At 36.4% G+C, this 24,296-nt stretch overlaps 1 protein-coding gene across 1 annotated transcript in view; it reads right to left on the reverse strand.

Annotated features, from left to right (window-relative positions):
• Positions 1–7,591: 7,591 nt before the first annotated feature.
• The window catches only part of ADGRA3 (adhesion G protein-coupled receptor A3), a 53,320-nt gene continuing 36,615 nt past the window's right edge, over positions 7,592–24,296 (reverse strand). Inside the window, exons 10-19 of the mRNA XM_084518855.1 lie at positions 22,528–22,677; positions 19,783–19,944; positions 19,313–19,516; positions 18,768–18,981; positions 18,411–18,619; positions 13,969–14,093; positions 13,327–13,450; positions 12,312–12,457; positions 9,368–9,463; positions 7,592–9,172 (exon numbers count right to left, since the gene is read on the reverse strand). Of these exons, the coding sequence (XP_084374981.1) occupies positions 7,933–9,172; positions 9,368–9,463; positions 12,312–12,457; positions 13,327–13,450; positions 13,969–14,093; positions 18,411–18,619; positions 18,768–18,981; positions 19,313–19,516; positions 19,783–19,944; positions 22,528–22,677 (2,670 nt within the window). The 3' untranslated portion in view covers positions 7,592–7,932. The remainder of the gene's footprint in view (positions 9,173–9,367; positions 9,464–12,311; positions 12,458–13,326; positions 13,451–13,968; positions 14,094–18,410; positions 18,620–18,767; positions 18,982–19,312; positions 19,517–19,782; positions 19,945–22,527; positions 22,678–24,296) is intronic.

Genomic DNA, 24,296 nt, shown 5'->3' on the forward strand with positions numbered 1-24,296 from the left:
TACATTATAGCAAGGGTTTTGTTATTGTGTCCACACATTCCTATTCTGAGATTGAAAGGTATTTCAGTAACGTGCTCTTTTGGGAGTGCTGGGTTGCATTGAATTGAGCACGTTCCTGTCCCTGGCTTTGAAACAATTTCAGAATCATTAAGCGTCATTATGTTATAGTTAATAGCAGAGACGAACGTCTTTCATCTCCAAAAGCAATTTACAGCTTACAATAAACTGACACATAAGCCCCTCAGAAGGATCATTTGGTGCATTAACTTCTCCTGCTCCTCACAAATACATTTAGCCATGGCCTAGAGTCCAAAAGCTTTGCTGGGGGGACCTTAGAGCCTGCTATGCTTTGATTAGCTTCCCATGCAGTACAGAATCAGACATAACACATTAAATGTTAGACTGGCTCCTTAGTACAGGGGCGGTATACCAAAAATACAATATAAAATTGAGTGATTACTTTGGTTTTCCTGACTATCTAATAATAGAGGAATAGCATGTGAGGGGCATTTCTGCATTGTGTTGCCTTTGTATTAACGTGGGAAGCAAACTTAAGCTTTAATTCCAAGGCCAGCTGTTATCTGTATCCCTACAACTTTAACTTCAGTGTTTTTGTACATGCTTAAGGAATGCTGATTTTTATTGATTATGAATCACCTTAATTTATTTAATTCTCTGGTTCCATTCTTAAGACATAAAATACACATGCAAGAGCCAAACGTCACTTACCATAAATCAGCTGCCTTAATGCAATGATTACATTGGTCAGAGCTGGGCAAGCAAGCTCGTGTTTTCTGTATCTGGGTTTCATAACTGGACATTTTAAGTTCTTGGAGATTGTTGTTCACTCCATAGAAGATCAATGAAAGCAGCAGAGCAATTTAATAGACTACCCCCAAAATAATGCAAACATCGTTGTGTACATGTACCATGGTTGTTCTAATAGGATTTCTAGAAGAACGCACAAGCAAAGACTTTGGGGTTTAGGAAAGAGATGATTTTTTTTTGAAACCTTTATTTTTTTTCTCTTGCATCAGGTTCAGAATAGGTGTCCATCAGGAGTTGGCAGTGTAGGATTTTGAGGAGCTAAAAACAACAGAAGGAGCAGAAAGCACGTACAGTTTTCTAATACACATTAGAAGTTATAAATACACGGGTTTATTATTTTGAGTGCAGTATTACTCATTTTCTGCTTTATCTGTTTCTTAACACAGCTGCACTGCGCTTTTTGTTTTCACTGGCAGCACTACAGCAGAAGCAGGCTTTTATTTCTGGAGATGATGTTAAGTGTGCTCTCAATTTGGAACTTTTTCCATTTTAACGTGACTGCAAGCAACTTTGAAAGTTTTCACTCCATTGAAATCTATAGCAACACTCTCTCCATAACTGAACCAGTCTATTGTGACAGGCTTCTGGTGGGTCCTTACCATTCTGCTATTACTTATATTGTTACTTCAGATCATTTCTTATTATGCCACTTCCTTATGGTTGTGATTACAGAAGTCCCATTCATTTACTTTTGCCTCTGTCTGATACAAATGGCTTGTCACTAGCAGCATTACAATATATTTGTATCTTTTTCAACTCTATCCCTCCTACTCAAGTTTCCCTAGGCTATACTTTCAGGCCCTTTGTTATTTTAACATTCACAGCCCCTTGGGAAGCTCTGAGAGGCAGCAGCAGCCATAAGTAGGGTCCAAGTCTATTGGCACCCACCAGCCCCCATGCTACAGCTTAAACAAAAAATCTTTGTAAGAAGTGCCTTTTCTTTCACATTTTCTTCTTCCATTATCATTCTCATTTCATCTCTCTTTACATTCCTTTGCCTCCTGCTTTCTTTTCCACGAATATGTAGGACACAGTTCTAGGGCATTTTTGACTCTCCACTATCAACTGGATTAGGTTGGAATACTGCTGATAAACACTTTGCTTAAATCCAAACAAAGGAAATCTAGCAAAACTTGTAACTTGAAGCATACCAATTTTAATTTTGACCTTGTGGAGAAGGGAGTGTTTGCATGATTAAAGGTCAGATTTTATTGGTTAAACAGCAAGTTTCCTTAAAATAAAGGTTGTACATAAGAACTAAACATTTCGCCAGTATTATTGATTGAATTCTTTCCTCTCCAAAACCTATGTATCTAGAACTATGAGTAATAGCTTACAGATAGCAGGTATCTATGGCTTACAGGGGATAGATTTGATCATTGCAAGAGTGAATCTAAATTCACTGGAATTCTACACCCAGGAAAGGAGGAGTTGAGGCCTCATTACCAGCAGGCACACAGTACTAGCAGCTCTGAAGCACCTTCAATTTTTGTCTGTACAGAACGTGCCATGCTAACAGCGGGATGAGAACACAGGGGACAAGTGTGTGAGCACTAACAGGCACTTTGTGCTTATGGACACCTATTCTGTAAAAAAAACAGAAGGACTCGACAATGTAAAAATACAGCCTAACAGCAACTTTGGTCTTTTCAGCAGGTGATTTAATCAGCTGTCTAGCAACACATTTTCAAAAAAAAAAAAAAAAAAGGTACTTGCCTTAAGCTAGTTTGTATGTCTTTTTTTTTGTTGTTGTTGTTTATCTTTTAAATAAAGTTACACTAAACAGTCTTTTTAAAGTTATGCAGGCATAAATTTAGAATTTCTCTGTAGTGTGTTTTCAGACATAAAAGGTTTGGGCTTATTTTGTTAATCTTCCTCCTGTGCATTAAGAAAGTTGCTTTAGCACTCTCTTGAGAAGACAACGCTATAATGACACTTGGTGAAAAGCAGAATACCTAGGGAAATTAACAGGAATTACAGAGCAGGTCTTAGAGACCTCCAAACGATTCTTCCAAATTTCTGATCCAGACTAATCATGGCATCACGCTACCACGGAGTCTGTCACCTTATCTTAGGTGAACAGTCATTATCTCACAGAAGAAAGCCTGCGGCCTTGTAGAAATGTAACATCTCCATTTCAATCTCAGTACTGTTGAATGAAACTTTACAAAACACTTCTTGATGAAGTTAAACCAGCCTGCAGCAGAAGCCAGGATTCCTGGGGGGGGGAAAGACTGGCTTTTGGGCGTTTTGCCCATCAAGGTACCTATCTATAAAAGTGTTTTGGGAAGCAAGAAAATTAGACGGACAATGTTAGGAGAGGAAAGGTACTTGACGTGCATTGCAGAAGCTGAGCCACTAACTTGCGGAGTTAACAGCTGTTACGTGATAGCTTCACGGAGGAGCAAGGTGGGGGCAACAAAACAAATCAGGTGCCTATTCAAGTTGATTACCAGCTGTTTGGTAGAAGGTAGAAAATAATTTACCCCAGTCATAGGACTACAGTAATTACATTGTTCCAAAACAAGATGTCTTGGGAACAAACGAAGATCAGCCCTCGGATAGCTTTGGTCATTAATTGCTGTGGTATTTCTAACATGTAACTTCACTCCAGGTCATTTTTAGGGGTACTCCTGGGTCTGCTTGCTTGCTTTCAGACAAAACCTTCCAAAATAGGCAAGTAGGAGCTGAATTAGTACATCAGATCTCATCCATTATACTCCAACATCATTAACATGTCTAAACACTGTGCAGCCTAAGGGCACCTCAGTGCAAGAAGCAGCTTCATCTTTGCCAGTAAACATATTTTTACCTAATAAGTAGTAGTAAAATTTTGCTCTCCTTCCTTTTTAGATCTGCATGAGAAATTTATTTGGTTTCCTTGTACAGGGAGGTGTTTTTTTTTTTTTTTTTTTTTTCCTTTTTGACAATTATTGGATTAAAACTGTTCTATTTCCTTTATCTGAAATATTGGACAGGATCACAGGATTAGGAAAATCTCAGATTCCTCATGAGCATTTCTGTATACATGAGGCTACTTAAGAGTTCATTACAAAATTAATGATCAAGAACTAAGCTGCCTTTATTTAGTGGTTCCTAGATTCAGGAACAGGAAAGGTAAGGTAGCAGATGTACCAGGGAAGGGGAAATCACACCTGTTTAGTTGATCTATTTAATAGATATAACTGATTGGATACCTTAGTGTTGAAAAATCTGATGACAGAAACCTGCATAAAAAAAAAAAAAAAAAAGGATGAGAAAATTCAAACTACAAAACACTTTCATCAAAAAGATGGAGGCAACAGAGTTCACTTCACTGACAACTACTGAAGGTACTAGGAAAGCTCTTGAATCTTGCAATAGAAAAAGCTCATACTGAGTCTTCTACCCCCAAGGTTCGCTTGTGCACCTTACCTCATTTAAAATTGAAAGATCCATTTCTCCAAAACTGGTGACATAAAACCATTTCAACAGTACGTCAGGATTTTTTAAAGCTCCTTTGCAATGTCCACAAGGCTGAGAAAACTTCAGTGATGTGATACATAGGTTAAAGTAATGTAAGTCATTGTCAGGAATTTTTTACACTGGTGATGGGCTCCCATATCCAGATCATCTTTCAGTACTGGGCAATTCCATGTCACACCAGCCTGGTAGCATCCTAGGACAACCTACTAGGTTCTTCATTATCCACAAGAGGAAGGAACCAGGTGGGAGTGATTGCATCAATTTTTTAACCAGATACTGAAACTGTAATGGTCTGGGAATAGGTATTTTGGTATGTACAACCATAGTTAGTAAAAAAAACAGTCTTTTAACTATCCTTTTCTGGTTTTACATCAAACTCTTTTCCTCTGCATTCTTTGCCTTGTAGTTACTAACAAATGCTTAAATTCCAAGTACAGTTTTACATGAAAATTCATAATAGTAGCACATCTTCAGCCCATCAGAGCTGAAGATTAAACTGTGGTCTGATTTGGGTAAGTGCTCTTAAGTGTCAACAGAATAAACAAGTTCATCATGTATTATAGCTTCCGTGGGAACATGCAGAAGTTGCACGTTCTACCACCTCTATAAATAAGTCTGCTAATGATTGGCTGCATGGCACATCAGTATTTATTCTAATTTTAAATAACTTGCTCAGTAGCTCTGGATGTTGCTAGGGATCCCTCCTCCCTAGGAGGAAAACTGTCATACAAATTTCTGTTTCATCAGTTGTGACCAGTTAGCTAATAGAGGAAATTAAGTTTCTGCATACTGCACCTTTCTGCTCCTCAGAGTTAGACTCTGATAGAGGAAAAACTCACTCATTTGTGGCTTAAAGGGAAATTGCCACAGTCTGTGAAGTTGCTGGATACCTTAATGAGATAGGAAGAAGGGTGCGGAGGACTGCAGCATGCAGTTTAACACAATTCTTTTGTATCTCAGCAGAGATGAGTGAAAATGATGCAGGGGGAACATCTGAATTTGAGGGAAAGAGATCAGCCAGTGAAAAGAATTTACGTGGATGTCAGTGGAAGTAAACGTTACCTATGTATTATACAAAATATAGCTCATTACATCAAGAATTACACAGATTCTACACACCTATCCCTTAGGCTTTGGCAATGGGCTGAAGTCCTCCTCCTGTAAACAAAAACAGAAGTTTACATTTAACAACAGGTTTTCTTTTATATAAATGTTTGTCTTTTTGTGTCTTCATGCATTTTATGAGAAGCATGTTCTCTGGAAATCTCTAGACTCTTACATTCCTCTATTTGTTATTTTAACATTTCGTATTTTCTTGCATTCATGAAAGTTAACTATTGGATTTTTAACTATTGAATTTGAGGCTTTTTAGTGATGCCCCACTGAAAGGTGTGTACTAAACTTTTACTATAGCCAAGTAGTGCAAATGAAGCGCAAATTTTCAACAATCTTCATCTGATAGACTACAAAATTTCTCCACAATTTGATCTCACTTAATCTTAAGTCCTGCCTCATCTACTGTGCTAGAGCTCAGAGAATGCAAGATTTATAAGCACCATTATACTAAGTGCTGAATTCAGAGAAGATGATGTGTTCAGATAAGTATTCATTTGTACATAAAAAATGTGCATTTTGGGGTTTGATTTTGGTTAATTTTCAAGGAGAACCATCCTCATTGCAGACTGCCGCAGTGATGAAAATTTTATTTTAATTTTTAAACTGAAGTCACACCAGTCATCTGCTTGACTGCATATAAAGCACACTTTCAGAGATCTGTGAAGCCGTATCTCTGCACCGACCTTTTAGCTGCTGTCTTTTGAGTGCATAGGGACGTTCTCCACTCGACACCGGGTTTGGTCCATGATATGCTGGTAGCCACGACTGCAGTCAGCATAGAAGCCTGGTCAGCAGTGCCAGTTCTGCAAGGCCTTTATTAAAAGTGCTAGGTTAGCAAACACTAGGCATAACAGTGAATATCAAGCTGATTTCCTCAGCTCCTTACTTCAGGACCGCAGTCTACTGACACTTTTTATCTACTTGTATGGAGGTGAGTTCAGATGCGAGGTGGCATTGGTAGGTTAATATTACAGGTACAAAAGTTTGTCATATTTGCAGATCTTGTTAACCCCATCACTTTCAAAAGTTAGATTTTCCATATGAAACAAATTTTATATTCATAGACACCACCCCTTCACTTCCTCCCCCATCTCCCCACATGTTCATATTCAACCATCCAACCAATCTTGGAACCAGAGAAGGTATAAACCAAATTCAAATGAAGAAACAAACTCCCACAACACAACAGGTCCCTCTGTTTTGGAAAGCAAGAATTAAAAATTCACAAGATGTTTGTTACAGCACAAACTTTCTTCATGTTTTATAAGCGAATCTTGAACTATAAGGACAATTTCTCACCAGTATCTATGCTATTGATTTAAGATTTAGAAACAAACACTGTTTAAAATCTAGAAACAGTGAGCAAAAAACTCCCACTGATCTTTGTTTGCTCAGGGATGTGAAAAAGCAGCAATACAACACAAGACAGAGTTTCAGTAAGCAGCACGGTGTTAATACAGAACTGTCAAAATGGAATACATCTTAACAAAAATGAAAACTCCATGAAAAGCAATTGTCCCCTCCCACACCACCCCAGCACCTGACATTTCTTAACCTACAGAAATTGAAAATTAGTAATTAGCATTTAAGGCATTTTGATAACCCATTCCTTCGCATTACCCACAAGCAAATAACAATACAGTGAGCTCCTCATTCAGAAGAATGTAAAATACTTGCACCTTCCAGTCTTATCATACATTGACAAAATGATTGTTTGCATGGAAAACGTCCCTTTTGAAAATTTACACACATGCACCCCTTCCTTCTCAATTACAAATGATTAAATCAAATTAAAAAACAGAAAACCCCAGCCAAGTAATTATGAGGGAAAAACTGTATTTTCCAAATACATTACCAGGACAAGTATACTACAGCCCTGTGTAAATACGTATTGAAGTCAGCCACAACCATCTGAAAATATAACTAACTTATGTATCACAACAAGACAGTGATTTTGGAGTAAAGAAGTTGCCTGTAAACTAGAAAAACCTCTATAAATTAGAATTGCATTTTAAACAAACTGTAGGACTGATGTAATTAAGCTATTTGCATTGTCTATTTCAGACACGAAGTATTTTCTTTGGTGACTGAAACTGCCACACTTGTTACTTCTTGAGTAAAATCAAGATGACATTGAGTCTAATAATCTGTAATTGAAAAACAAGTAAGTGCAACATTAGGCTGCTGGGGAAAATACTATTTATTTATTATACATTTAAATACAAACTTGAAATGTGTTGTGGACACATCTGCAGGGTTACAGGTAAAAAATAAAAAATGTACAAAGTTCCATTCTGCATCTCTTAACAAGATTGATACTTCAAAAAAAAAATCACAAAAACACCAGAAGTTTGTCCTTGTAAGAACAGTGAAGGTAATGCATACAATCTTTTGCTTGGCAGATTATCCTTGTTCCCTCCCTGCATAAAGTACCTAGAGTTTGTAAACAGTCTTTAAAAGTGTTAATAGCTTTAAGGAATGTGTAATCACAGTTCACATGGATTTGTCCCACAAATTGTAATGCTACACAGTAGTTTCATGTTTCCATAAGCCAGTTCTAATATTACCAGTACTGTCTGCAGTGAGCAAGGGTCCATCCTGTCCACTGCTTTTAAGTGGTCCATTCTGAATGGCTAAATTTAGGCCATAAGATTTTTGCTGGTTTTCAAGTTCAACCACTATTGGCTTCCTCAGAATATCTTTTTTGTTGTTGGTAACTGTTTTTTCAGTATTTCTGCCACTTTTTGGAAGCGTACTGCAAGCATCACTACTGTCTTGCTGGGATTGGTTATACTGTCGTTCTCTATATGCCAAATAAGCTCTTCGGCTCCTTGAATGCCCTTCACTGTTGCTTTGTCGACTTTTCGGTAAGCCATTTTGCACGCTTCCTTCCACACTGGTAGGAACATCATATGCATATTCCCTCAATACTGCAAGCCTGCTAGCACGATGTCCCTTGCTTCTGTTCTTATGATGCCGGCTTGGGTGTCCATTTGTCCGAAATTGTACCTCTAATGGAGCTACATGCATTTTGATATCGTTATCCACTGAATGCTCAGTGAGACTGTTATCAAGCTGAGGACCTGTGTTCAGTGGAAGAGAAGTAGGGTGGCACTGAGCTGCAGCAGCTTGTAAATTTGTTAGTTTGCAACCTTGAGAAGAATTTTTCAGGCTCGATGCACTTTTATTTGTGCATGAAGATTCTGCACTGCTGTTGGTGCACTTGGGGGCCTCTCCATTGGTTCCACTGGAACTGGAGGGCTGAACATTCACTTGCACCGAGTACGTACTCCTTCCAGGGCAGCACGTTGTTATCCATGCATGCCTGACATCTTCCCTATTAACACAATGGTGCACCATAAGAAAGGCACTAAGGCTTAAACAAGTTGCCCCAAAAAAACAGCTAAAAATCAGGTCCATAGGATAATACAGGGAAACTGACAGAGCTCCAAAAATCCACAGAGCAACATATAGAAGCAAAGTAAGGCCCACTCCCAGAAGCTGTGCTTGAAAACTGTGCTCGTTCTCCAAAGCAGATGCAGAAACTAGTGACACTGACAACGAATCTTGGTGAGCCAGTTCCCCATGTTCGTTGGTGGCGAGACGCTGCTGTTCCTCAACTGGTTCCTTAAGTTCATATTTACGTTCAGGGTGCCGTTTTAGTTGTATGAATATGCTGAGGAAATACATGCAGTTTATGAAAATGATAAAGCTAGCTGGTCCATAAAATGCTCCTAAGCTAGGTTCCCAAGCCATCCAGCAACTGGAAAAGAAACAAACAAAAATCAGGATGAACACCTTCTCACAAGTTATTTATGCTTTATCAGTTCAAAACGGAAAGTGAAGTGACCTCGGCTGCGTTACATTTATTGGAACTATCAGAATTAATTGCAAGTAGTATTTAGAAAAGCAAGACTGTGAAACATTACGACAGAGCTCTCAGTTATACAGTACTTACTAAGGTGCATTAGGTCTGCTGCCATAATTTCGGATGTTTGCTGCTGCTGTTATTCCACAAACTATGATTGGGATCCCTCCACCAATAAGGTAGAACCTAAGAAGTAAAAACAATATATGAACACTTGGCTGCGTAATGGCAATGGATTTTATTTGGTCACCATAGGGAAAAGGAATTTCCAGAATTCTGGAAATATGCAATTTTTTAAAGAAAAAAGTGGGGTGAGTTGGTTTTGGACTCCAGTAAAAGCAATTCTTCCATGTCTTCCTCACTACGTTTTTTTTTTCTTCTGTGTAAACCACCTTTCTCTCAGTTTCTCACTTCCCTCCACAGCACTGAATAGACAAGGTATATGAAGTTAGAGGGAAGAAGCAAAAGATGACAGAAGCTATAAATTGTTACAAGAGAATATGGAAACTTAGAATGAAATAAGTGTTCTCTGTCTTATTCCTGAAGATTTTTATTTTTTTTTTTTTTTAAAAAAGAACTCTGATCTTACTTCCTGTTTCCTTGTGCAGTTGTACTGAAAACTGTATGCTTTCACAAGGATGAGGGCATATGTTGTTAGAGGATCTAACTAATCAAATCACTAATTACCAACAATCACTCCAATCAATAGCACGCTGTGCTACAATTTCTCCTTCAGTTACATCAAAAATCTAATGGCATGGATATACAACGTGTTACAACAGTAACAGAAACACAAAACCAGAAAAATTCACTATATGTAGAACATTCATGCCCAGTATTGGTACTACCATATTTTGCTTTCCATGAAGAATACTATGATTAAGATCTTGAATTTCTTTTAAAAGCAATCCTTTTAAGTAAAAATAATTTGAAACTGTTTCCTTTTGTCTTGGTTGACATGTCAACAAACTACCGTTTCTGCATGACAAACTCCATTTCCTGCTTGTGACTGGCAGCTAGGAGACTCATTTTTTTTTTCACACCCTCCTGCTTGGCATGGCAATGCAATGCAACGTACTTGGCATAAAGTTCTGAACAATTAAGAAATTCCACCCAGTGCAAGTGATGTACTATCTTTGCAACATGGCATCTGTGAACCACATAAGAACCCCTCTCTGGTCTAGAGTGTTTTACGAAACACTGAATCAGTTTTGAAGTCTTTTTCATCTTTTTTATGAACTGTATAAAGCCACATTAACACACAGAATAGAGAAGATCAACAAAAATTATCTTGCATGCAATGAATTTTCCAAAATAAAGAACAAAGCTTATCTGTGCTAGTATGGAAGGAAGGCTAATAGCTATTAAGTCCACCCTCATAAGACACCGACAGGAACTGAAGATCCACGTGTAAGCATAATGGTTTCCTATCAAGTGCAGAGTGGAATTCTTTAAACCCAAAGAGTGCAAAGCAGAATAATTTGGATATGGCAAATAAGGAGAAAACTATATACCTATTTACACCTACTAGGGCTTTTCTACATCCATTTCAAAATACCCTTTGTGAATGTGAAAAGGTACATCGGAGGAAGAATCTCAGCAGTATGGTGGCAAAGAGTGAATTAGTTGGTTTTGTCTCTTTCAGTTCAAGAAACAGGGGGCCTGAGTAAAGACAGCGACTGGTTCCATACAAGCAAGAAACTCTTATACAGAACTCTGCCATATGCCATTAATGGGTAGGTTTGCTTTGAGCAGGAGCTTAACAGGCAACTCAATGAAAAAAATTTAAATCCTTCTATGGCTGTCCCACATAAAGACATCACACATTGATTAAGGAAATCTTTGATCTGCAGAGACAGAATAACCTGAGAATTTATTAAGTATGCTTGCTCAGTTCTTATACTCTCTCCAGAGTTACTGTCATTATCACAGAGGAGGTGCCCAGATATGAAAAGGTATGTGCATGTTTATATTTACACAAAGCTGAGCCTCCAAGGCTGGTAACGTTACTGTAAATTTTTCCAAAGCAAGACCAGCATGACAAATAATAGGGGATGGAAAATGAAATAAAATTACACAGATGTTAAAATAGCCATGCAGTATCCTGCTGGAAGGCACAGTTGGTGATCATGATATCCTACACTGAATGGAACAGATTATTTTTCTGAAAACAAAAACAATGAATAAATTAAATAAAGCAAAGGGAGTGCTTAGTAATATAAATACTAGCATTCTACTTTCTGACTCATGTATTTAATATTTATATATGCTTGTACATAGTACTGCAAATTTTAGTTGATATTCAGAAGAGTATTTCTGATTTTCTGCACTTTCTGTACCTTAAAATAAATATTTGCTATGTAACTAATCAAAGTTAATCAATGTCTGCCACCTTGTGGAGAATTCCAGCTCAGCAGTCTTTAATTAGTATCTGGAGAAACAGTAAGGTATATGTACAAATTATATGAATGTTTACTACTAAAAGTATTTCATAAGGGGAATTTTACAGATTATTTTTTTTTTGCATTTCAGTGATTTTAGAAATACAAATTGTAAAGAGGATTGCTTTACAAAGAATACTATTTTCATTTGACAGTGCCTGACATTTTTTGAAATGACTTGTCAGCAATTTTTCGGAAAACCATATTAAACTATGTTTACTTGAATTATAGTGGTTATTAATTGTCTGGTAACACAGTTCTCCACATTCTTTCCCCTATGATAACTTAATGGGAAGTGTTATCATCTGAACTCCTAATCAAAGCCCCAGGAGTGATGTTAAACCAGTACCAATTTGTTAATTTACAAATCAGAAATACATCATCATAACCGTAACATGCTGAGACCAACCATCCTGCACTTCATCCTCATTAACGAGGAGCAGAGAAATCTGGAAATAACTTTGTAAACTTGAAAGGAAAAATCTTATAGGAAAAGCACTTGCAAAAGAACAGTATCAACCTGTTAAAATTTCTGGTCAGAGTATGAGCAAGGTGACCTAGTACACAGAGTTGCAGAAACAAACAAGGCTCACCTCAGCATTGGTCTGGGTGGAGGCGGCGGCTCATCAGGATCTTGACATCTTTTTGCTTTTTTGGTTACTTGCTTGTAAATATTACGAGATGTCACTCCCAGCCACAATACTGTTGCAAGAGTGGAATAATGGAGAATTATCCCAACCTTAAAAAAAAAAAAAAAAAAAGAAAAATAGAAACAAACCCCTAAACATTCCCATTTTACAAAGTTACAAGATAACCATTTACCATGCAATTTGCATAAAACCTGACTTTACATACAGTTGCTTCATCAAGAAGCAACTGCATTACATTTAAACACAGCAACTGAATGATAGATGGCTCAATCGCTGAAGAATAAATCATTATAAAAGAGGAGTCCCAATAAAGCTGTTTGTTTATGGAAAGAACAGGTCTTTCACTTTAAATACTTCTCAGTACCTTTAAGTTATACTGAGGCAGTAAAAATAAATACTTTTATATTTGCAGAAATCACCTTTTGTGTGGTCTGTAAATGTCACCTACAGCTCTCTATAATAATTCTGTAACAAATGAGTCTCATATATAAAGCTACAAGGTAAAAAACATTTTTGTGATAGCGTTTCTGGCTAAAGAAACCCCAAGCACTTCTGAGGTACTTTTTGGTTTTCAAATAATGACCTAGTTCTATCCGCATGCATGGGTCAAAATAAGAGAAGTTTTAAGATAGAAAAAAATTGATTCTTTATCAAAATGTTACATTCTGATGAAAATACCTGTACTGCACTGTAGGAGGCAAGGGGATATATATATATATATATATATATATGAATACCCCTATAGTATGAAACTGGTAAAACTAGTATTTTCAAATGATCTTAAGTACAATTCCAAATATTCAGTTATAATAAATAAGAGCTAAAAATAGCAAACCTTCATACTTACATAAAAGCTCAGCTTTGCCTCCCAAATGATGGAAGAGTTAAAATTCAGTATTTTAACATTGTTTTCTGGAAATAACTGTAACTTATTTTTTGTGCTGTTGTGTTTACTTACTGCTTGGCAAATGCTTGCGTTCCTGGTCTGAGTTATGCCTCCAATAAACATCACGCATGTCAGGAAAATATGAAAACTTAGGTTAACTAGCATGTGCCAGCTTTTTACACTGATCCTGACCACACTGTTAAGAAAAACAAATAAAATAAAGTTCAGCTGCATTATTGTCTTTCAGAAACCAGCAAGATACGTTTATGTTAAATGAGATATAATTAACGTTAATGATTGTTTGACTTCAAATATAATCTCTAATCTTCATTACAAGAATTTAAAACACCCTCCTATTAACCCGGGCTTATACAAGTATTTGGGATCTGATTCAAGAAATTTTAGGCTTCAAGCTTTCACTGACATTAACAGAAATGTCAAAAGCTAAACATTTTGTTAAATTTCACTGTCATTTTTGAGTGGTCTCTTCTTGCATCATGAAGGAAAAATGACAAAGAGATACACGGTTATGAGTTAAATTATCATACTAAAGAACATACGAAATAGCTACTTGCTTAAGTGTTAGTCTGCATCAACAAATTTTACAGGAAAAAATATGAATGCAAATTACTATATCACATTCATATAAGAAAGAAAAGGATCCTAAGAACTTTGAAAGTAATTTTTTTAGTCTCTAGTGATTTTGATTCATACCTGTGATGGTATATGTAGCTGACTATGATCATCATCAGGCACATTAGCAAAACCATGGCAGTGGCATAAATTACTGGATGCAAAAGATCAGCTGGCTGTGTATATAATTCAGCTCCTGTCAAGTCCTGGCAACAAAACCAAAAGTAACGTTAGTCCATCTTATCTCCTTATTTTGCGGGTGGGAATGGGAGAGGAGACAATATAAGAAACAGGAACCTTCTAGATATAATACTATACCCCTGAAGCCTACCCCCATTATTTAAGGTTATCTTTCTTCTACCAATACCCGTTATTCTGGCTGAATGTTATAAATGCAGTTATGTTTTATAACACACTTCAACTTCGTGTATGTCTTTATATACAGACAAGTTATCAGCTTAGACAGAACACAACTTTCTTGTTTTTAAGATGTGTATAACTTTGTATAGCACGTAGAACAATCCTGTGTTTCAGTGATGATTGAAATCTGCAACAACTCAGAGAACGGAACAGAAAGTGCCCTCAGCAAGTTTGCAGATAATGCTGAAGTGGGGAGAATGATCAGTAGATTGGACAATATTCAAATGGTTACTGAAAAGCCATCAGAACGGGCTGATAAAATGCCACGAATTTCAACAAAAGAACATGTGAGAGTTCTGCATCTTGGATAGAATAATGCCACACATGCTAAAGAACAGACTGGGTGTTGGACTGAATAGAAAGCAAAAGAAGAACCTAAGGGTGCTGGTAAGACAGAATCTGAACACGAGTCAGCAGCACACCCTACAGCCCAAGCCCACACTTCACTGTACTAGTAAAAATATAGCAAGCAAGTGAATGAAAGCAATTACTCCCCTCTGTTTAGCGCTGCAAGACCACCTCTGCAGAGGTATATACAGTTTAAGACTCCCCAGTATAAGACAGACACCGACACACTGGATAATGCATGTCTAACAAAGCATCACTGGGATGATTAACAGGGTGAAGCACACAATATATAAGGCTGAGAAAGCTGGATTAGTTCACCTCTAAGAGAAAGAAGATGAGATAAATCATTACTCCTACACTGGACTAATCATTATAATGAGAAATCTCATTATTATATTGAACCATCTACTGGGAAAAAGAAAACAGAGTCAAACTACTTGGAGTTCAGTGAAACTGTGAGGAGCAATGGACATTGTTGGCAGCATGGAAAATTCTAATTAGATGTAGGAAACAAATTCTGATGACAGTGGTCAAATACTAGACCCAGACTGCCCAGTGAGGCTGTACAACTGCTATCCTTGCAAATAATAATTAAAAAAAAAAGCTTGACTGAATATGACCTGGAGCAACATAATTCAACTTCGAAGCTGATCCAGCTTTAAGCAGTAATTGGACCCACTGACATCCAGAGGTTCCTATCAGACTGTTACTTCATGAGTACTGTTTGACTGAATAGATAGCTGATAACTCAAGATTTAAGCATCTCCTTAGCATCATTCAAGCTTGGTGAACCCACTGGTCAAAATATTCCTCAAGGAATAAGTATGGAATGGAATCTTGAACTGTTAAAGCATGACAATATTTTAAATAACATCTCAGGAGTGACATTTTCACTTATGAACAAGAAAAGCAAAAAATACTCATTTGATTTGGATGCAGTTAGGTAAGTTTCCACTCATGTTGAAACGATTTACTAGGATTCTGTTTCCATAATGGTAATGAAAAAAACTTCAGTACCTTCCAGCACAAAATAAAACTAAGTTCAGTGGAAAAAATATATATATATTTTACTTTCAGATGGGCCAAGATACAGGAACTTTTCTCAGATATTGTGAGAATTATACAACTTCTAGAAGTTTGAGTGAAGTTCAAATGCATGCTGATGGAAGGGAGAATAAATTCAGCATTCACAAAAAAAACCTGTAAAACATTAGAAGGAAGCTTTAATTTATTTTAAGAAAAATCAGTGATATATAAGGTTACAATAGGTAATCTGGTTTAATGGTCAGGGAAAGAGCTCTTGAATCAAGGCTTAAAATTAGAATCAGCAATATCTTCACTACTCCTTCAATTACTGTTTTATCAGAAAATAAATTTATTGTTGCTAACTCACTAACCTCATTTCAAACTAATTTAGTTAGATTGTCAGTTTGATTTTTTATGTATTTGGTTTTCCTGAGCACCTGGATGAAAACACTTTAGGAACAGTCATAAGATATTGCACCTCAGGCAGGCAGCATAGTCTGATCAGAACACTACCCAGAGCCCAATTAAAATCCAGCTGGAGATCCTTAACTACCCACTGCTGTTACAAGCACAAACAAAGGCAGTGGCACCCACAGTTGCTGGGTGCTGGAGAACAAGAACTGTAGGAGAACTGCTGAGCCTCCTGGTTACCTGTGCCATTATTAAGCAGTAGTTAAAATTATTTCCAAATAAATACAAAGTTTTATAGCTGTATGTTCCTAGATCACTAGATTAGGAAACTGGACACTTGGTCATGGCATTCCTTATCAGAGAAGACTTTACATTATGTTCTGAAATGTATACAGACAGGCCACTATATTGAACCTTTTATTTTAGTGTATATATGCGCAGAAGAAAGAATAACCAGTGTTATTTCACTCTTTATTAGCCAGTAGCCATAATGATGGACGCTGCATTCAGATCCTTGGTTGCCACTTCTGTTCATATCATTTTATGTTAATGATAACTGCTGAATTCAAAGCCAAGCTTCTAAAACTGAACTCAAAATAACATAACTTTATTTTTAACTTTTAGTTAAATAACACATAGGAAGTATGAAAACCTTCTTCAGCAGCTACTTAGCCAGATGTTTTGCACCAAATTATAAGAAATATAGATGAGAGTTACTCTCCCTCATCCTCCACCTACTGACTCCTCTCCTGTCTCAACCTAACACTTTTGGAAGTAGCTAAATATTTAAGGAATACCAGTTTTGAGTATGGAACAGGAATGCTTGCTCAAAGAGCCACTGGTAGAAAAGCAAGAAAGCTGCCCCATCCTCCTTTCCAACTTCTGGCAGTCAACAATTTTCTATATGCCTCACAATATAGTTATTGATGTAATCGTACCATGTGTTAATACAGAAAGTCATTTACAGCTGCAGATTGAGTATGCCCTTCATTTTTCTTCCTCCAGATGGCAGAAATGTGACCAATTTAAAGTATAATCTCTCTTCACATGTATACTACACATACAGATGAATTCAATTCTAAAGAACATATATGTTAAGGGAAGAATTATATATTAAAAATATTTAAAAAGGGAGCTAAGGGATTATAACGGTTTGAAGTCATTTAAAACAGTACCTTCAGAGGTAAAAATCTGATAAGATTTGGCATGATGCCATAACATAATTTTGCTTATTTCTATTTAGCTGTTCGTTATTCTATTATTCAATTCTCTTAACAGGATGAATTATCAATCTGAGTTGGAAAACAACAAAAACTGCAACTTCTCATGCACTGATCATCAAGAAATGCTCTTTCTTCTGAGTATGATTACATAAACATACATATATAATTTCAAACAGCACATTAACTACAACAAAAGAAAACCCACACCAAATTTACACGTAGCAAGTTCCACCCTGTTTCCTACTGGTCAACCATTTTTAAGGTATCATTTTACATGTGGTGATGACTGATAAGCAGGGTATCAATCACTGTAAACTGGAAGCTTTTGAAACGAAGCACTCCAGGAACAAAGAAGAAATTCTACTTCTAACTAAAGTGCATGAGAAGGCACCTCCCTCTTTCCCTCCCTTCCCCCCCCCCCCCAGTATATCATATTTTACAACTGGTTAACCATTTTATTGGAAGCATTACATGAAGACTAATGTTGAGATATATAGTTTTAGGTGTTTCTTAAAGGAACAGTATTTTATAGAGTGTTTTGATTTATTTATTTTTTTAACCTTTTCAATTCATTTTTTCCATTAACGAACCAGATTAGCTAATACTGTTCCATTCACTAATACTAGTGAATGAATAGCTAATTTACAGTAAGATAGCTAACCCTGATTATAGATAATAGCAAAAAAAAAAAAAAAGGGAAGCATTCCTATTAACAGACAAAGCAAACTAATTTTATCTAACAGATGCAATTTTTCTCCAACGCTGTTATTTTAAACTGCCATTGTTAAGACTGAAGTTCATAAAAACATCTAATTAAATGGTTCGTTAGAATTGCTTCCAATAGCATAGTTCTTTTCGTGTGAAAATTATTTTTTCTCCATCATACTATGCAATTAATTCCACTTTGACAGTTTTCCACTTAAATCTCATTTCACATCAAAATCTGTATTAAAAGAAGTAACAATTGAACATTTCTTATGTCTAGTTTTCTGTGAAAACAGACATGGGAATGCTTACTTTAATGCAGAAACAAAAAACAGGACTGTAGTTCCAGTGCTTTTAAGTTCCAGAAATATGTAATTCTAAGTGCCATACCATTAAAACTGCATAGTTGCTGAGGGAGTAGCACTGAATGGTAGTAATATTTTCATCAGACAGAAGAATGCGACAGCCATCAGACTTCCAGCCCCCTTGTCCGTTCAGTAGATCAAAGTCCCACTGAGCTGCAACAGCATCTGCTCCATGCGCAATGCGCCGCAGTGTCACATTTATAGGAATGTGGTGACTGGCTAGGTTTAAACCATCTGTTACAAAATAAATGTATTTGCACATGAATTTCTCAGTACGTCAAACGCAACAAAAAAAAAATTTAAATATGCTACTTGACAGAAATGAGTTAAGAAAAGCTTCTTATTTTTAAAGATCATAAAAGTGTAATAATAAAAAACAAACCTATCTTGGTAAGAATAACTGGTGTTACAACTGTACGACGTTTCCCATCATCAGCCAGATTTGTTGAATTTCCTGTTGCTGGAAAAAGCTTTCCATTGCGAAATGCAATAAGCTGAAGCTTGTAGACAGATTCATCTGCTGGTCTGATTTCTCTTTTTTGCTTCTGGGTGAAAAGGGAAGCTGGCAACTGGATAGAAGCCTCCACGATTGTATTCTAGAAATAAACAGATTAAAATAAATACGAATTATTATGCACTAGGGAGCATTTAATACCTATACCTACAAACAGCCTGAGAGCATCTTTCCACTTAAGATGTTTTAATAAGGGAAACCACACCTACTCATTAAAAACTAAGTCCATTAAGAAATTATCCCATAAGCAAACTATATTATCCTGTGTCACTTTAATCATCCCTTGTCAGTGTCATTCTGGATTACATAAGAATGCTACTTTAACATCAGAAATTCATAATGTAAGCTTGCTTTCCAAGTGATTCATATTTATGATATTATTACAAAGAGTGGGAAAACAGTGAGTATACAACCTTTAAAGCCAGACTTGACAGCGTATTTGAAACGTTGCATTTAAAGCTTAGTTGCTTATCTAGATTTCCATCTGGATCTCTTCTCCCATAATCACTGAGTCCTGTACGGTCTGATGTAGCCACTTTTTGAAATACGGTGCACGTCATCCCAGTGAAACCAGCAGCCTTTATTACATAAGCCTCAAGAGCAATATTTGGAGAATACTGAGACAAAAAAAAATCAAATAAAAAATGTTACACGCTACAGGAAGAATAACAAATAATCTTTAAGGGATTCTCTGTCATAACAGTATACAAAAACAAAACAAAAACTACTTCTGTATATCTGGCAGGGAATTCAGAATACTTCTCCTCTTCCTACAGAAACAGCAGAGATTAAGATAATGCCAAAAGCTATTAAGCAAGGAAAAATAAAAAGCTATTGAAACTTACGAGCCAGCAACATGTCTTCTAAAGAAATTTGTACTTACAGTTGAATAAACTTGAGCCCCATTTGCAAGCCGGTACATAGCAATTTTCTGTAGACACTGTACAATTCTAGTGCAAGCCTTTGCTTCCCTTTGTGCCATCCACAGAACACGTTCATCAGCTAACATAATATTACTTGCTATATCCACCATCACGTCACCAAGCTAGCAGGGAAAAGAAATAAGGTTATTTTATATCTTTGATAACGTGCATCAAGCAGGATCATTACCAGAAGATACAATGCTACTTGTCAACATAAGAAAAAGGAATTGGTTGTCCTTATTTCAATCACTGCTTGTCAAGTTGACATACTGAAATACATAGACATTTACCCCCATCAGAATACTGTACCAAAGTAATTTGTGTAATTGCATTAGAACTACAGAACAAAACCATGAGAAATACAAGTATTTCAGTAAGAGAAAAAGGCGTAATACTCCAACTTCTACTTTTCAAGTTATTCTAAAGAACAATTTATAATCAAATTTAAACCTAAAATAAATAACTATGAATCAGCAATAGTACAGTGTGCATGTCAAGAAAAGAGTAACAGAGGAAGAATTAGCACACAATCCTTCTGCCTCTCTTCCTTTTGTTATGTCTGCCTTTTCTTTGATTCCTTCCTTGCCTACTTTCAGTTCTTTGTGGACTGTTTTACGTCACAGGCTATTCAAGAAATTTAGAAAGGTACCAGAGTTGACTTCAAACCACCAATTACACTGTTAAAGTGGATGCTCGCACTCCCTACCTGGCCTTCTACATAAGAGAAATACAAACCAATGAAGGGAATTCCTTCACTTAGACCACAACTGTGCCAAAATTATCAAGTACCTATATTGGCCTACACTGGATTTTCACCGCATTTAAGAAAGTGGCAAATATTGCACCAAAAGTGAAGGTGCATGTAATTCTAACCAAACTGAATGAAATGTAATTCACAGTGCCTAAACTGACAGGGTGGTGGGGTTGGGAAGTGATCTCCTTTTGATCCAGATTGTGGCGTTGTTTTTTTTGAAGGAATATCATTAGTAAGTCGAGAACACAGTTAGGGACAGAAGCTACAGTCAGTAAACATTCCACAGCTAACAAAGAGCATCAAGCAAAACTTGCAGGCTACAGCGCTTTTTGTTAAATTTTCAAGAACAAATCAAAATTATATTAACGTAAGATGCTTATTATTACTTATTACTTGAAAGGTGTTATCATGTTTAATACATCAATAGATGGAGTTGTTACAATAAATTATCAGTGTTAAGATCCTAAAGTCATAGGGCTCAAGTTATTTCACGTTCCATACATTAAACATTATTCTTTCACTTTATCAAGGTATGCCTAAGTTTCTGCATTTTAACCTAAAATGTTAAAGGTTAAATGTTAAGGTTAAAACTGCATTTTAACCTAAGACAATCTACCGAGAAGTTTCTGAACATCTTCAATTTTTCTTCTTTTCACATCAAAAAGCTATTAAATGAAGCATTTTATAATGTACAATGTTTGTATTTCAGAATAGCCACCGTAATGCAAACTAAAGAACTGAAAATGAGATGGTGTAAGTCTATACAGTATCATTCATAGCTAAGAGTTTTGTAGAGTAAGGCCAACAAGAATTTTATTAACTAATAATGAGTATTAAATGAAATTGCACTCTTTTTTAACATATCATCAAGGTTGATTTCAAATCAAACCAATTAAGATAAAAATACATCAAAGGCAAGTCTGAAATTGCCAATGAATTTAGGACATTTTCATATCAACTATTACTTTCAAAAATGGCAAAACAATGTCAGATTGTGTCACCTCACAGACAATAAATCACAGCTGAGAAAAGAATACCCTTATAATGTAACAAATGAGGCAGCAATCTAAAAAATGTTTCTACTTTCAGCTCGATAGAAAACTAGCTATTTAATGAACTGCTTATGAACTACTTATGTAATTCCAAAATACACAAAAAAAAATCCAACCTATGATAGTAAAAACAAGTTGTAGACTGAAAATTCTCCAAGAGTTCTGCAAAGAATTTACAGCTGGCATTTATGGTTTGCTGAGGGTGGAGGGGGAAATTTGGATGCTTTTTTGTGTACAAATTTAAAACCAAGGCATTGTGGTCTACAATTGCCCAACATGCACTGTACAGTGAGATCAACATAACCTCTGTTCAGCAGTGAAACAGAGAGTTCCTGCCCACTGGTGGGACTGTTTAACCACTCACATTTTTCTCCCCGACAACGAGCGTTCTCTAAGATTTTATTTTCATGTTTTATCTTATATCCTGCAAGATACAGGAATACTGAAAACCTTAGAGATACAGCTCAATACTGAATAAAGACATCCTGACACAGTGGAAGGGGAGAAGATAAGTCTTGTTTTATTCATTATTGAGAGGATCTCTGAGGCTTTCATTATTTATCTTTTTAGATAAGAACATGCCAATGAAAACCTGTGTGACCCACTCCATATTAAATAAAAACAGACTTACTGTACCTATCTCCCTGCTCCAGTGCTGACCAGAGGTGTTACTCACATTACAGGTCCAGTGAATGCTGGATGATCTCAGCGCCAATGCAAAGTCTGTGACCATGGGTCAGCAACTTCAGGGACCTACTAAACAAACAAAAACATGGAATAGCATCTAATAAACCACTAACTCAGTGCCTGCATCTACTGTTGAAAAGGCTTCACTGCTCAGAATACTTTAGGACCAACACTGTGGTTATCTTTAAAGCGACGACAAGTTATCCAGTTACCTCTTTATATTTTTCCGCAAATCTTCCAAATTTCTCTATCATTTCAGCCACAAAAATAACATCCATCTTATCAGAAAAATTTGCTGCTTCAACAGTGTAAGCCAAGAGCTGTCTTGCTGTTGCAACTGCATTAGTGAGGTTGAGAGGCATCTACATAAAGAAGAAAAACATTTGAAAAAAGTGAAAGGTTTAAGTACTATAGAGAGGAAACACTTCAGCAATTAAAAAAACAGCATTTGCCAAAGAGGCTAACAAATCCCACAGGGATCATGGGAGACTTCAAACAGTGTTTGAACTAGCCAGAACTACCAGTATATCTGATAGCAACACCACATTTGAAAATAAGCCAAAGAACCAACATTATCTGCAGCCGTAAGACCTTTTTTGTCCAGTTGTCTTGGAAAGTAGATGTTGCACCATGAACAGCAAAAGAGACTTTATTGTTAAATGCTTATTTTGCTTTGCATGAGAGCCTGAGTAATGTAAAGTTTCTAAAAATACAGCATTTTATAGTAAGAGAAGCCAAAAGAAATTCCAACACACCACTGCTGTAGCACTCACTCTTGATTCTGTAATTACTGGAAGTGTTTGGAACTGAACACGCATAAACAACAAACCCAAGGCAGATCCTCTGTATAACAAATCTGATCACTTCATTCCTGAAACAAGGACAGGCTAAAAAAAATATTTACCACTAAACAGTACACAACTCCAACACACCTGAGGTAGAAGGGCCCCAAAATGATAAATTTCACACAGGACAGTGGAACACTGTGTAAAATGTAATCTGCTTGTATTCAGATGCTGTCTATCCACGATGATCTAAAGTAGAGACCTCTCTTCTTTCCATTATTTGGAGTCTGGACATACAGTCTGCCCTACTGAATTTGCAATCTGCCATGTAAACATGGCTATATGTTAGTCCCTGCAGGTCTTAGCTCACATACATAGAATTCAATGCAACTAAAGGAAGATTCTTTTTTCCAAAACACCATTTACAATTTAAATGACTCAGAATTCCATGTCATAACAGACACTGAACAATGTAAATTTTCAAATTCAGATATTTTGTGAGGGGTTTTTTTGAACTTTAAACATTTATTTCTTTTCACCAAGAACTATACCTTTATATACAAATTTATATAAAAATAAAAATGTTTATTATGCCACAAAGGTTTCCTGCCATTTAAAATGTATGCCTCTATTTGACTTAAATTACTTGGCAGAGTTCTAATGTTCAAAACAGCTCATCAACTACTTTGTATACAAAGACTCTAATGATGCTTATAATATCATTATTACATTTAATGTTAGTCTCAAAGAGACAATAAACTTCTGTGCAGAATACTGCTAGAAAGACTTCCAGACCTACTACACAAAGAGAGGAAGGCTCTAATGAGTAGAAAATAACCCCCAAAATCAAAACATGCCACTCCTCTCTTTAAAGAAAAAAAATGGAAAGCTTTATTTCAACCTGTTCCCATATTTTTAAGAAGGATCAAACGCATTTTAAATTTCCTAACACTAAATTGGCAACGTTCTTTTACAACCTGGAAAACATTGGCTAACAAAACAGCTACAACAGGTTGAAATCATCCAGGCTTCTGAGCAATTGCAGCAATAAATTGATGCTGCAGCATGCAGTCAGTAGTACCGGGCTGTTACAGGCCCTGCTGGAAAATGTGAATTCTTAAGTGAGGAAAAATGCAACCCATCTACATCAAAGGTTTTAATAAGCAAATACTTGACCTTACTGTGTCCCACAATGG

Source organism: Aythya ferina (assembly GCF_964211825.1).
Source record: "Aythya ferina genome assembly, chromosome: 4".
Lineage (NCBI taxonomy): Eukaryota > Metazoa > Chordata > Aves > Anseriformes > Anatidae > Aythya > Aythya ferina.